Genomic DNA, 14,351 nt, shown 5'->3' on the forward strand with positions numbered 1-14,351 from the left:
TCTCCCTCTATATCCTGTGGCTGCATCAAAATACATGAAAACAGCAGCAGGACCTTTGAAATCCCCCTGTTTCTTTCAGCTCAGTTCATCTACACTGGGACACTTGCCACCATGCCACAGTCTATTACACCCAAGCCTGTGGCTGATGAATTACCGCTCTGTCAGTCCTCCTGTCTAGCAAATTGCCAGTGTATGAGAAGGAACCCATTATCACTATCAGCATTACAGAACACCACGGACAACGTAATAGCAGACTATGTTTCCCTCGCTCAGTGCCTACGCCAGAAAACTAGGCCATGGTGTCCTTCAAACCATAATGAGAATTGCTATGGAGAGGACTGTCAATCTACATAACAGAAGAAATGAGGCTTGACAGTTCAGAAAATTGGGGATAAGTACAGTAGCAGCACCAATTACTGAAAAGGATTCATTTTTTTCTCCATATTCAGTCTGAAACATCTAGAAATGACCTAGGCCATAGTTGTTGCCTAATTTTGGCAATATATTCTTATCTGTTTCCAGCTGTTGCTTTTGGCTGGGAAGACTTGGAATGTGATAAAGTTCCACTTAGGGTTTGTCTCTCCCTAACCATAGCTAAGTGTAAGCTATGAACATGCCACGTCACACTGCAGATGGATGATCAGGATGGCTCTTATCCTTTTCTGTTTCTTTTACTGTATTCCTATAGAATCACTATAAATATAAATATCACTATATATAAAAATAAGAATATTTTTATCTTGTTCTTTGCATTTCCAATCACTTGCTTTTAGTCTGCATTGATTACTCAGGAATTATTACTATCCCTTTCAGACTACTGGAAGATAGTACAAGCCACTTGATAGATACTGTTGACTGACAGTGAGAAGAAAGGTTCAGGAGGGCATCTGAACACCACCAGTTTTTCAAATGCCTTTGCCTTTGACCCTCTGCTCCCTAATACTGCAGGGTTCCCTCACTCTTGTTTCAGAAGTGCTTTCACCATCAGATGCCTGCCCCTTTCTTTCTCAGATCTTGCAGAACAGTCCTTCCTACAGCTAATCACAGAATCACTGAATGGTTGGTGTTGGATGAGACCTCTGGAGGTCTTCTAGTCCAAACCCCGCTGCTAAAGCAGGTTCACCTAGAGCAGGTTGGATATGATCATGTCAAGATGGCTTTTGAAAATCTCCAGAGAAGGAGATTCCACAACCTCTGCAGACAATCTGTCCCACTGCTCTGTCACACTCACAGGAAAGAAGTTCTTACTCGTGTTCAGGTGGAACTTCCTGTGTTCCAGCTTGTGCCCATTGCCCCTTGTCCTGTCACTGGGCACCACTGAAAAGAGTCTGGCCCCATCTTCTTGACACTCCTCCACTCAATAGATTTGTGAGCATTGATAAGATTCCCTCTGTTTTCTCCAGGCTAAACCAGCCCAGGTCTTTCAGCCTTTTCTCATAAGAGAGATGTTCCAGTCACATCCTCATCTCCATTGGTTTCTCCTCCAGTAGTTTCATGTCTTTCTTGAACTGAGGATCCCAGAACACAATACAGTACTCCACATCTGCCCTCACCAGGGCTGAGTAGAGGGGTAGGATCACCTCCCCTGACCTGCTGGCAATGCTCTTCCTAATGTGCCCCAGGACACCACTGGCTTTCTTGGCCACAAGGGCACTCTGCAGGCTCATGGACAGCTGCTTGTACACCAGGATCCACAGGTCCTTCTCCACCGAACTGCTCAGCAGGTTGGCCCCCAACCTGTCCTGGTCCATGAGGTTATTCCTCCCGGGGTGTAGAACCCTGCACTTGCCTTTGTTGAACTTCATTTGGCTTCTCTCCACCCATCTCTCCAGCCTGTCCAGTTCTTGCTGAATAGCAGCACAGCCTTGAGGTGTGTCAGCCACTCCTCCCAATTTTGTATCAACAGCAAACTTGCTGGGGTACACTCTGCCCCTTCACCCAGGTCACTGATGAGTAAGCTGAACAAGACCAGACCCAGCACTGCCCCCTGGGTGAGCACCGCTACAGGTCTCCAACTAAACTCTGTGCTGCAGAACACAAACTGAGCTCTGGTGTTCAGACAGTTCTCAATCCGCCTCATCATCCACTCATCTAATCCATGCTTCCTGAGACAACCTGTGAGTATGTTATGGGAGACAGTGTCAAAAGTCTTGCTGAAGTCAAGGTAGACAACATCCACTGCTGTCCCCTCATCTGCCCAAACAGTCATTCCATCATGGAAGGCCTACAAATTGGTCAAGCATGATTTCCCCTTGGCAAATCCATGTTGACTATTCGTGATAACCTCTTTTCCTCCACATGCTTCGAGATGACATCCAAGATGAGCAGTTCCATCACCTTTCCAGGGATTGAGGAGAGGCTGACTGGCCTGTAGTTTCCAGGGTCCTTCTTGCCCTTCTTGAAGTCTGGACTTACACTGCCTTTCCTCCAGTACTCAGGCACCTCTTCTGTTCTCCATGACCATTCAAAGATGGTGGAAAGTGGCTTAACAATAACATCTGCCAGCTTCCTCACCACTCGTATATGCATCCCATTGAGGTTCCATGGATTTGTGGGATCATTGGGGTCCATAGGTTTGTGGAATCAGGTTTCTTCAAATAGTCTCTAACCGGATGCTCCATGACCAAGGGAAAGTCTCCCTTTGTTCAGACTTTCTCTCTTGCCTCCAGGGTCTGGGATAAAGCTGCAGTTGCTGGGTCCTGCAGTGCATCAGCAGCTCATCAAAGCTGCAGATCTTCATCTCTGCAACTCTTCCACCCTGCCTCAAAACTGCTCTGTGGGGTAGTTTGAGCTCTGCTGCAGCCCAAGCCAGGTCAGTAGTAGTTGTTGGAGAGAACAGTAACCACAATGGAAATGGCAGGTTTGAAAGCTGGGAAAAAAGAATGTTACAAAACCATGTTTCTGGGCTCCCTGAGAAGAGTCTGTCGGAGCATCACAAGGAAAGCTTCCTGTCTTCTTGATGTGCTAAGTGTAAGGACTTTTCTGTTACAGGTAACCAGTGGCAAACAGCAGAAATCACAGATCTAAGCAAGAAAAATGGATTCAGAGATTCACGTAGAGCTGACAAATACAATGGGGAGTTTAAACGCAGACCTGGATGCCACCAGCTGGGTGTCTTTCACTGCTGTTGTCCCCTGCCTTTCAAACTGGCTCTCCAGCTTTATTTAGCAGCTGTGCTAAGCTAGACCCCTCTCAGTGTCGGGTATTTCATGGATCTTTTGCTACACAATTGGGAAATTCTTTTGGATACGAAACCTGTTTTCTGAATCCCAGTATATAGTTAGGGCTTGTGGGACTCGGTGCCATCATGTGGTTCTGAACAGGTCTGAAATCTATGTCTAGTCCTTCCTACTGGCACTAATGCCACAGGGGGGAGGCTTGTTTTTAACATGTTTATGGTGCAATAACACTCCTTGTAAGTCGTGCACTAAACATAAACCATAAATATCTACGGAAAACAGAAGATCTCCTGTAGCAGTGGGCATTGGCCAGTGACCTGTACCAGTTGTTTCAGTAGATAAAGTTCTCAAATATGATGAAATAGAGATTATTTAGGGCCCTCATGCATGACATCTAATCATTCTTCATTTAGTGCAACACACTAGAACTCTGTGTTTCTGTGTAAACTGTAAGGTATTCTTCTTGAGCTTGAGAAGCTGGCCTCAATGAAATCCTGCGGCTGTGACTACTAGCCGCTATAAAGAGAACTCCTGGATGGATTTTGGTATTTTGCAGCCTTTTATTTCATTAACGTGTTCCACCATTTACCTACTTTATCTGTATTTGAAACAGCAATATTTTAATATCAAATATAGCTATTCTTATAGTGTTACAGGTACTATTACTTGCAGCACAGATCATAAGATAATTTTAATCTGGCTCTTCTAATGAATAGTCTATGAACAGAATCTTAAATGTGAGGGTCTGATTTTCAGAGAGATTCAGCACTTGGGGGAATTGCATTGACGTCATTTGCATGTTATATACTCAGGCAATTTGCAAAAGCTGCAATTCCAGCATTGCTTTTTACAGTGCTATTTATTAACTATCTTTCTAGTTTGTTTCTGCACAAGAAAGTAAGTACATGACAAATATAGCACTGCTTGGAAACTGGATTGAGGTTGTCTTTTTCTATGCGGATTATGAAAAATCTCTACCAATCTCTACCAATACAGGTACACATTATCTTTTCAGGGTCCTACTCCTAGGATTGCTCTATTTTTGGTAATGTGGCTATGGTAGGTAAAGCATATCACTGATTAGCTTCAAACACTCTGCTCATATTTAATCATTGTTCTTGCAGTTTTCCTCTGGGCTTTGAGCTGTGGTAGATATTTTATGTAGGTAGAAAATGCTATTTTTCTTTTGCTAGAATTCTTCTGGGGAGATGCTGTCAGAGAGCTCCATCACATGTGACGGATCATCACTTACAGAGAATTATCTCTAATACAAAATTGAGTTTTTATCTTGAACTGTCATGTCTGAGAAGTCTCAGCTGTGACACAAGGAAGTAGAAGGACCTGGATTTAGTAGCTGATTGCTCTTCCAGGACTGAACATATCCTATCTCTTATACCCAGTTCTGTCCTTAATCTTGCAACAGCTGCCACCTCCCCTTCATGGGCTAACATTATAGTGACCAAATTTTCAGTCCAGAATCACGTGTTGTCAGTGCTGACATCACTAGTGCTCTTCACACACTCTGGCTCTTACTATTTGTGAGCTATTAGCTGCTAAAATCATGTTGGAAAGAGTGGCAGAAAAATACTCAGGAAATCAATGCAACAATCTCCAAGCAAATAAACTTTGAATACTGATTGTGAGTCAAGGCTTAAAAAAACCCAAATGGTTGTGAGGAGTAAAGTGTATAGTTCTGTAAAACTGTGTACAAATGAACGTAAGCACAAAATATTGTATACTTGAGAATGCTGTTCAGGAAATGCTGTTTCCAGTCCTGCTTGCTGTCTGCTCCCTGACACATGCATGGGACTCCTTGAAACGCAGTGACAGCCATTACTCCCCTGGGAAGCTCCCTATCCACCCCCACAATTACAGATTCCTGGTCTAAGACATGATCCTTATTTCTCCATCCAAAGAAATTGTCTTTTTCCAGTAATCCTGGCACAACTATCAGAACCAGTACAATATATAAAAAGATATTTGAAGATTTTTGTTACATATTCATACTTGAAAAATTTAATCATTATTGGGCTAAGGGCATATCAAAATCACAGTAGTTATCATCATTTCTGGAATTCAGAACAGGGACAGCTGAATCCTAAGGCTTTTTCTGAGATTTCTGTGAGGGGTTTTTTTTTTGATCCGTAAAATAATGTCTGAGAATAAAAGAAGTGCTTCATGCTGTGAGCCACAGCATAAAGTCTATATTTATAAGAGTGTAACAAATTTTTCTTTTACTCTCTTACTACACAGTCAAAATATTGGAACTCCCCAGGACCTGGGACCCCACACAGGCACGATTAGTTTGTAATCCATTGACAGGACTTGTATTTCATAGTTTAAAATCAACTGATAGGATTTCTATTTCAAAATACCAATCACCAATCAGTAGCACATTTAAGAATGCCTGCTAAGAACATGCCACTAAAAAGCTATGTAGGCATCAGTGCACTTTGTAAAAAGTGAAACCTAATGTACATGGCATTCAGAGTGCTGCCTTCTCACGAAGCACTATTTATATGTCAGTTTATTCTCTCCTAGCCACCATCTGCGGGGATTATTTTTTTCTGCCATTGCACAGTATGTTTCTTCTGCTACTTCAAAAAAGTGGTAGGTGTCATTTCCTCCAATTTATTGATGGAGGAAGCTGAGGGCCAGAGAACAAAGCCCAGGCCTTTGAGTTCCTGCGCTCTGTTTCCTGGCCCTGCTGCTTTCTTCTCCCAGACGGTCACCAGTGCACAGGCCAGCGCTGCATCCAGCCGAGAAGATTCTCTGCTCCTCTGCATTCATCTCCATGGAAAACAGATTACTAATAAAACATCCAAGCTCATTCAGAAAGCTCTTCTACAGACTGCAGGTGGCTTATCGAGGCTGGATTGCTCTTGACAAACAGGAGAGGTTCATGACAGCTGAATCACTATTTGGTTTTGCTACTCCCACTCCAGCTCAAGCTGCCTCCTTTCATACCACCCTCCCACGCTGCCTCTCAAACGCTCTCCTCCTGATCACACACCCCCTCCTTCCTCTCAACTCTGGTGTGCCAAAGTGGCACTAAGTGGGAAGTCCTATGAGTTCAAGTGGCAAAGGTATGAAGGCCAAAGCAGCACATGCAGCTGGGCCCAAAAAGAGAAATTAAGAGTTCAGCATTTGTACCTGATCACTCTCTTTGCCACACCAGATGATACTGTAGAGGAAAGAAACATAACATTTTGTTCCAAATTACCAGTAACCAATGGGAAGCATTAGGGATCCAGCAGGATAGCACTGGGACCACATCATGCCCTGGTTACCTATACTTCTGGGAGACCTTTTTTTTGTTTGTTTGTTTTAATCATCCAATTCTGCTTGTCTTTCTCACTGCTGCATTTCAGTCCTTAAGTGCCTTTCCAACTTGGTTGACTACAATGGATGCTCCCCAAAGCCTGTGAGGACTTTTTGTGGCTCTTGTATACGAAGTCCTGTTTCCAATCTTTCTGCTGTGCTCCTTTTGGCTATCCTATCTTTCCATAGCCACCCAGAGAACAGAGGTGATGAGTCAGGAAGGGAAGTTTAATAGCATCCAGAAACAGAAATAACTGGAAAACCTCAAGAGTTTTACTACTGAGAACAAATAAGTTGCAACGAATAAAGAACATCACATGGGTTAGTTTCGAAAATTATCAGACTGACTTGTCCCACAGCTGCTTTTCATAACAGAGAGCAAAAGGAATCAGGGAGTGGTAAGAACTGTGGAGGGTTTAAGTGTTTACAGGAGTTCAAAAGACTGAAGGTCATTATAGGATACTTACAGATCTATTAATCTTTAAACCGAGTTGTTAAATACTCCATTTAGAAAGCTTGGTCAGGGTGAGTAGGTGTGAATAGAAAAAGAAAAAAATTGTGGTGAAGTCCTACACCCATTACAGTCAAAAAAAAGCTAGCTGGTGACTGTCACCACTTTCAGAATTTTGCTCATAGTATCAAAACCCCATGGGCTAGTCATCCTGTGGCAGCAGCACTCTGACTGTTAGCTATATAGGGATATAATGAAAATACAGTGAAGAACATGCCACTGCAAGAGCATACTGTGCCATGAATATGGTTGTATGATCCTCCTCCTTGCAAATAACACTCTATATTAACTTTTAACCCTCAATTAACAGAAGTGCAAACCTAGGTAGGCCAAGCCTTAATGCAAGATTATTACACTGTGCACAGGACATTCAGGAGTTTCCTTGATCTGTGCAACAAACAATGCATACAGCAAGAAGAAATCAGCATTACTTATAACATCCATGCAGCAGAAAACTAGGAAATCACACAAATGGAAGGGATACTCAAGTACCATAAGAGTGAAGGATTGGTTCCTCTCAGCATATTTTATTTGATTAGTAGACCAGTGTTAAAATTTTTGGAACTCACTTCCAGTTTTCATGCTGGCAACTCTGAATCATCTCTCTCTGATGCTTCAACTTCAAAACAGGAAAAAGTGAATACGGTAACCAGCCACGGAGCCTTATAAAAATATTCCTATGTTGTACAAAGTAGCCGAAAAAAAGGTTGACTCATGCAGCATCTTTCACCATGCCTGCCTGTGAAATTGTGAGGGGCACCGTTCTAGTAGTCTTTGTGGCATCAGTGCAAGAGCGTGAAGAGAAGGTAAAGAAAAAAAGACCAGAGACAAAGGGGAAATTTTGCAACACTGCACTTCAATCTCAATCCTACTGACTTGAGCAGAAGACTACCATTGATGGCACAAGGGTCACGGTTTCACCAGGAGAGATTTGCCCCCAGTAAAGAATGACCCCCAGTTCTACTTTGAAGGCTTTTGCTGTTTTGGTGGCATCAGCAGACTCAGAAGTGCCCCTCAGTAACTGCTGCTGGAGGAATACCTAGAGAAAAGAGTTGTCCTCTGTAGCTGGCAGGATGGAAGGCATGGTCCTGGGCTCTGTGAGTAAATATCCAACAGCTGCTACATACTACACTCCCCGGGCAGATGGAGCTTGTTAGCCCTTAAAGGCAACCCATCTACGTCCTGAGGACCTCGCTGCCACCGTCCAAGCTCGCTTGGCCCCGGCAGATGAACCTTAGGATTAAAGGGTGGGCTCAGTTCCGCGCACACTGTGTCTCACCTAAAAAATCCAATGCGCAGGCTGGAAGGTGTAAAGACCTTCCCTGGATCTTCGCTTGCGAAGACTGGCCATTATTATTATTACCACACCAAGCAAAACCAATGGGGAAGGAAGTTTAGGCAGGATGAACGCAGATAAGGTTTAGTGAGATGCTCCTTTTTCAAACAGGCAATGTTCCTCCTTTTCCTCATGTTTTAAAAAAAGAATTAACTGTCTACATGATTAATCTGTATGTGAACTTTTCCTTTCCCCATTAGCATTTTCTTTTAAATTGAGCAATATGCTGACTTAGGTCTCTATACATACCCACACTCACCCACTGTTTATTGGAGCCAAACAAAAGCAAAAAAAGGCATTCAGGTAAATAGTCACTTGTGTTTTGCCTTCATCTTCCATAGTTAAAAACTATGTAGACTGTTAAACTGTATTACAGTTTATTTAAAAAAATAAAGGCTCAAAAAACTGTGAAGTCAACCTGTGAATAATGTTATTTGGAATACTTCACTGGATATGGGGTGCTTCTTTCTATATAATCTAAAATAAACATTGTAAAAAAAACGGACTGATAATATGGATGCAAAGAATTCTTTAAGAAAAAACAACTGAGAAAAATATACTAATACATTTGGGTTTGAAATTATCATCACTAGGTCAACAATAGAGCCAGATACTTTGCTTGCAGGTGTTTGCCCTGAACTCTTTTAAATGCAACATGTAAACTCCCTGAAGGATTTTTCAGCTACACATCACCTTTCAGAGTGTCTGCTTGACTCAGCTCATTTTAAGACTCAGATTTCAACTGAGCATGAATAATGCATGAAACTGACCTTCATTTTAAGGAATCAGCACTACACTCAAATCCTAACATATTTAAATGGTCACTTAGCTAAATGCATGTATTTTAATTTTTTAAGGCAATGTTATATATCAATTGTTATTCTAACAAGATAGAACATGATCAGAGTAAGCAGATTACATATATTGTGGAGTTGAACATACAAAATCTCTCAAACCTAGCGTATGAGATACTCATTTTTCACTTAACTATTTTTTGCCTTAAAACCAAGGAATAAAGCACCAAACTATGTTGAATGCTTTCAGTGTTCCCTCACCTCTCTTCAGCTTGTAATGTGCTAAACAGAAATACATAAACACTAAGAATTCCCAAGGCATCGGTTCTGGTAACCTGGTTGGAGGAAGAAACTTTACAGAAATGGTTCATTTGTGATATAAATTATGTCATTCCTTACATGCCATGCAAACAGTGGTAGGGCAGGACTGCAAATGGAACCTTACTGGCTTTTAGGCCTCTTTGAAGCACAATGCTAATTCTGACAATGACATTTTCCCACAGTCTCCATCCTTTAAATTAAGACTAAAAGTCAAAACTAAAATTCCAATAGCCTAGGTTTTGGGCTTTCTGATAAACTGAAACTGACATTGTATATTTATGGCACGGATGAACCTTGATGCAACACAGTCATTTTTCTGTAGATAAATCAGATTTAGATGTGATAGATTTGGCCCTGGAAGACTAATTTCACACCAGCTCAGAATACAGTTAGTGACCGTGAATTTCATGTTGCTTCCCATCAACTTCAGGTTCAATCAGAAGACTTCCAGCTGCCAGCACAGAGAAGGACTGCCTAAAAAGCAACACCTGCAGGTGTTTACCACAGGCTAAATGTTTCATTTTGTACAACACAGAATTGAACTTGCTCCTGGCAAGATCATAATATTAAGGCACATGATCTGTAACTAGACACTGAAAGAGCTTAGCACCTTCTAAGACCATTCCTAACCCATACAGTTTGACATTTAAAAGTGCAGGCTCAAGACGTGACATTTACTATGCAAACTGTTTTCATCCCGTTCCTGTCCCTGCTTTAATTTTATAATAACTAGAAAATAAATCAAGTCTCTAATAATTCAGATGAAGTGCAAGTATAGAAATGTTCTTGTTCAGAGCTCTGTTGACTTTTACAGAATGTTATACATATGTAGATGTTCATTACAGTCTCAATGCAGAAAGAGCATCTTGAATTGGTTAAAAAAAGAAAAAAAAATCCACATAGAATGCACATCTTGAAGGCCTCTAATTAAAAAAACGCTTTTAAATAGACATCACCATCTTCCCCGTTTTCCCCATAACTGAACAAAAACTGCATTTTCATCTCTGTAAGATTTTGCTTGTTTTTCTTCAAATTTATTAGCTTCTGTAATTATATAGTCCATTTTATTGTTAAATCAGAAACAGTAAGAGAACACTCTAGGTTGGTATAGTCATTTTACAATGAGCATATCAGCTACAATACCTTTATCTAATGTTTTCAGAAAACCAAAACAGAACCAGAACAGCAATTGATTTATTTTTTTGACAAACTTGCTTATAGAGATATCACCTATTCTGTAAGGAAGAAAATACTCAAAAAATAAAAAAGTTAAAATTTAGTTAAAAGCTTTACTTGTTTGAGAGCAATCTCATAAAACTCTTTTTAATATGAGCACTTCACTTCACAAAATGAAAAACTATTTACATCATTTTACTTGCAATTTGGTCACATTATCTACACACATTTGCAGAAGATCTTAGGCAAAATAGGTATGTATCTTCTTCTGACATAGGCTATCAGATTGATTGCACATTTTCCTTTTACATAATGGCTCTCCAATAGTGCACTGAGGTCAGTGATCACTGTCTAATTACATTCTCATTTTCATTTATGGCTCAACAATAAAATCAATAACACCTCAAACCCAAATATCTGAGCGGCTGAATCACATATAGTGTGAAACGTGGATTCCACTTTTTTTGGACCTGATTTTCAAAAGAATAATACATCTCACTAGCACAATTAACAAATTGTGCAAAGAAAGAAACTACCTGTGCATCGAATTAGTCTGAAAATCAAGGCATCTTGTCAAATTCTGTCAACTGATTTCCTGCTAATTACACCTCATTTAAAAGATGTTCATTTCCCAATGGCACTACAATGAACTTTTCAGCACGTAATTACTGAATTACAGTATCTTTTACATATATTTGTTATATTTAGGCCAATAATGTTAGACCAATTTCCATGTTACACAATGTCATTGCCTTCACAAGCTGAGTTGCTACATACATTCACAGTTTCAATAGATTGTAATTAGCTTCTCCAGTTGTGCTTTAAAAATCCCAAATATTTTCCAACAGTAAGTGCAAAGCAAATGTCCTATGCAGCTACAATTGGTCACAGAGTTATAAACTCCAAAATTACGAGAAGAGCCTTCTCTCATTCTCCATTTTCATCACCTGCTTTTTCAGGTATGACCTCCAGACTTCGGCGAGGCTTTGAGATTTCTGCATTTTCAGTGCCTCGCTTATTGAGTCCACATGAAAGAGTGGCATAATGGATTTGTTTCAGATTTTCCAGTGCTTCATTTTTAGCATATTTGAGAAGATCAGCTTGTCCCTGTAAGAAACAAAACGCAGTTGGAATAGGCAGTTGGTACTAAGATTTCCTTCTTTTTGACCCTTCTGTTTGTTTTAGATTAAAATTATAGTTGCCCTGCTCAAAAAACACCCGAAAAAACAAACAAACAAACAAGAATGAGCAAACAAACAAAAACAAAACAAAACCAAACAAAAACCCACAAAAAAACCCCACAAACAAACCTTCAGAAACCAAACAAAAACCCCTCAAAATTAGATTATTTGATGTATGAACCAAGCTCTTTGCTCTTTCGGAAGCCCATCACTAGCATCAACAGGGGTAATTTCTGCCTAACAGTTTTCAAGGAAGTAATCTATGCTGTACTTTTAATCCATGGTGACTATAAATGTTTCTGCATAACTGAAATAAAGGCTGAGCCTAATACTTCAGGGAGCCATTTAAAGCTTTTCTTAGGTTTTTTGTTCTTAGAGATTTTTTTATTCCTAGCAATGTGATTCCCTCAGTGGTAGGATGGTAAAGGACCAATGCTTCTGGCTCCTGACAGATACTTCTCTTGAAGAGATGCTAATGTCTCTGCTAGAAATATGCTGGCCCTCCTTCTCTGCCCAGTAAGTTTGAAGTGCATCTTTTCATCTTGATTTTAAAAATAAAGGAGGAGAGAGAGAATGGCAGTCCAAAATGTGTGCACTCATGGTCTGATACTTCTGATGCTTCTTTAGCAACTCAGAACATAAATACTATCCTATGAAGTAAGCAGAATTATGCATCTGAGGCACACAAACTGAAAACAAATACTCTTCCTTCAAAGAAATAATACCCCCCCTTCGTTTACCCAAGACTCTAAGAGCCAAAGTCTTCTTTTCTGATCACTAGAGAGGAAAAAATCCAGGAGTTCACTGATCCCAGCACATGTTTCCCTAATATTTTCTTCTAAAAAAAACCCCCAAGGCTACTTTTTAAAAAAAATCACTTTTTTTTTTCCAAACTGACAAACAACTAAAAGCTAATTTAAAACACTGCAGCCCTCTAAATGAGTCATATCTGGAGTGCATCTGTTTCTAGCCCAAGTTCTATTTTACATGGATTAGTTGAATATAGTTCTGGAACTTTAATCAAGTTGTTTATTATAGGCAGAGCTGCTAACAAACAGTCTATTAATAAGGTTGCCCAAAACTTCTCAATTTAAACTTCCCCTGCTTGCCAAACTTTAACTACTTAAGCTGATACTTTCTATCCAGGATTCCTGTCATTGGCAGATTTTATTATTATTTCTGTTTAGTATTATTCTTTAATCTCATCCATATGGTTCACTCAGCTCTAAGAATAAAGACAAGAAAATGCCATCAGAACTTTTTCAACACTCTTCTGTACTGCCTTCCCTACTCTCACTTGCCGTAGGGACTTGTAATTCAAATGACTTCAGGGACCCATAGTAGTGGATCCAAGTTATGAGCTTTTAATAAACAAAAATCAGATTTTGAATGTGGTTAGTAAAATCACTTAGGATTCCATTTTTGATGATCCTTCATCTCTTGACACAGCATGCACAGAGCGATGTGGCCAGACAATACGTATTCCATTCCAACAGAATAATGAATGTGCATTAGGAAAAAGGTTGTTTTTTTCCTGGATGACTTCTCCAAGCCACCAACATTGGGTTGCCAGTGCAGGCAGTCCAAAAGCCAGATTAGAGGAGGGGAAGGAAGAGCCTGAGACTCTCTGACACTCTGAGGTGGATGGAGAAAAGGAGGGGGCAAGAGCAATCTCTTGAGACTGACCTGGCAAGAAGTCTAGAACTGCAGAAAGGGAAGTTGGACTGCACTATACAAAGTCGATATCAGATTTTGCTGAAAGAGGAGATGGTGAAACCCACAGTGCAACAACACTGAATTTGGATCTCAGAGGTGAGCAGAGAAAGATTGAGGCAACACTTGGGGTTAGAATAGAAAAAGAAAGAACAGACTGACAAAATCCACCATGTTGAAAGAAGTCTAAAAATTACAGACAAGTTAGTTGAAAGACTAACAACTCAAAAAAAGTGAGAGAGCTTGGTAATGAGAATAAAAGCTGGTGACAAAGAAAACCAAACAAAAACATGGAGCAAGGAGAAGACTGCAGAATATAATCAAGTACGGTGATGAAAAAATGAAAAGTAACACTTATCAGGAAGGCTTTCTAGAGGTGGCGAGGGGGCAATATGAACTGGAAAGCAGTGGGAAAAACTGACAGAAAATTAGGCACCAAGTGGGAACAGAATAGAGGAGGGAGGCAAGAAGAGAAGAAGGAAGTCAAGAGTTAGCTGGAGTGGCTGGATTTTCAGCAGGGAACTGTGAGTGCCCGGACAATACTGACCAGAGAACAAGAATTTTGTAGACAAAAGAGAATCTGGGATAAAGGGCTGGATTATTGCAGAACAAGAAGTGATCAGATTAAACACCTTTGGCCAAGTTACATCAAGTTTAGACCAGATGTTTGTGAAACCAACTGTGTTGTCATTATCTGCTGGTATGTCTTGATCTCAAGATAAAACAAGAACCAACCCTGCTACCAAATATCCCACAAGCTCAAGTGAGAGAGGTCTGTGCAATTGTTATGAAGTGCCTAGCTCTGTTGATATACCATTA

At 40.5% G+C, this 14,351-nt stretch overlaps 1 protein-coding gene across 2 annotated transcripts in view; it reads right to left on the reverse strand.

The window, feature by feature from the left end:
* Positions 1–10,474: 10,474 nt before the first annotated feature.
* The window catches only part of PLCL2 (phospholipase C like 2), a 97,485-nt gene continuing 93,608 nt past the window's right edge, over positions 10,475–14,351 (reverse strand). For both annotated transcript variants that reach the window (XM_050311760.1, XM_050311765.1), the window contains one exon: positions 10,475–11,745. In XM_050311760.1, the coding sequence (XP_050167717.1) occupies positions 11,566–11,745 (180 nt within the window). In that variant the 3' untranslated portion in view covers positions 10,475–11,565. The remainder of the gene's footprint in view (positions 11,746–14,351) is intronic.

This window comes from Myiozetetes cayanensis, unplaced genomic scaffold (assembly GCF_022539395.1).
Source record: "Myiozetetes cayanensis isolate MyiCay16 unplaced genomic scaffold, myiCay2020 scf1, whole genome shotgun sequence".
Lineage (NCBI taxonomy): Eukaryota > Metazoa > Chordata > Aves > Passeriformes > Tyrannidae > Myiozetetes > Myiozetetes cayanensis.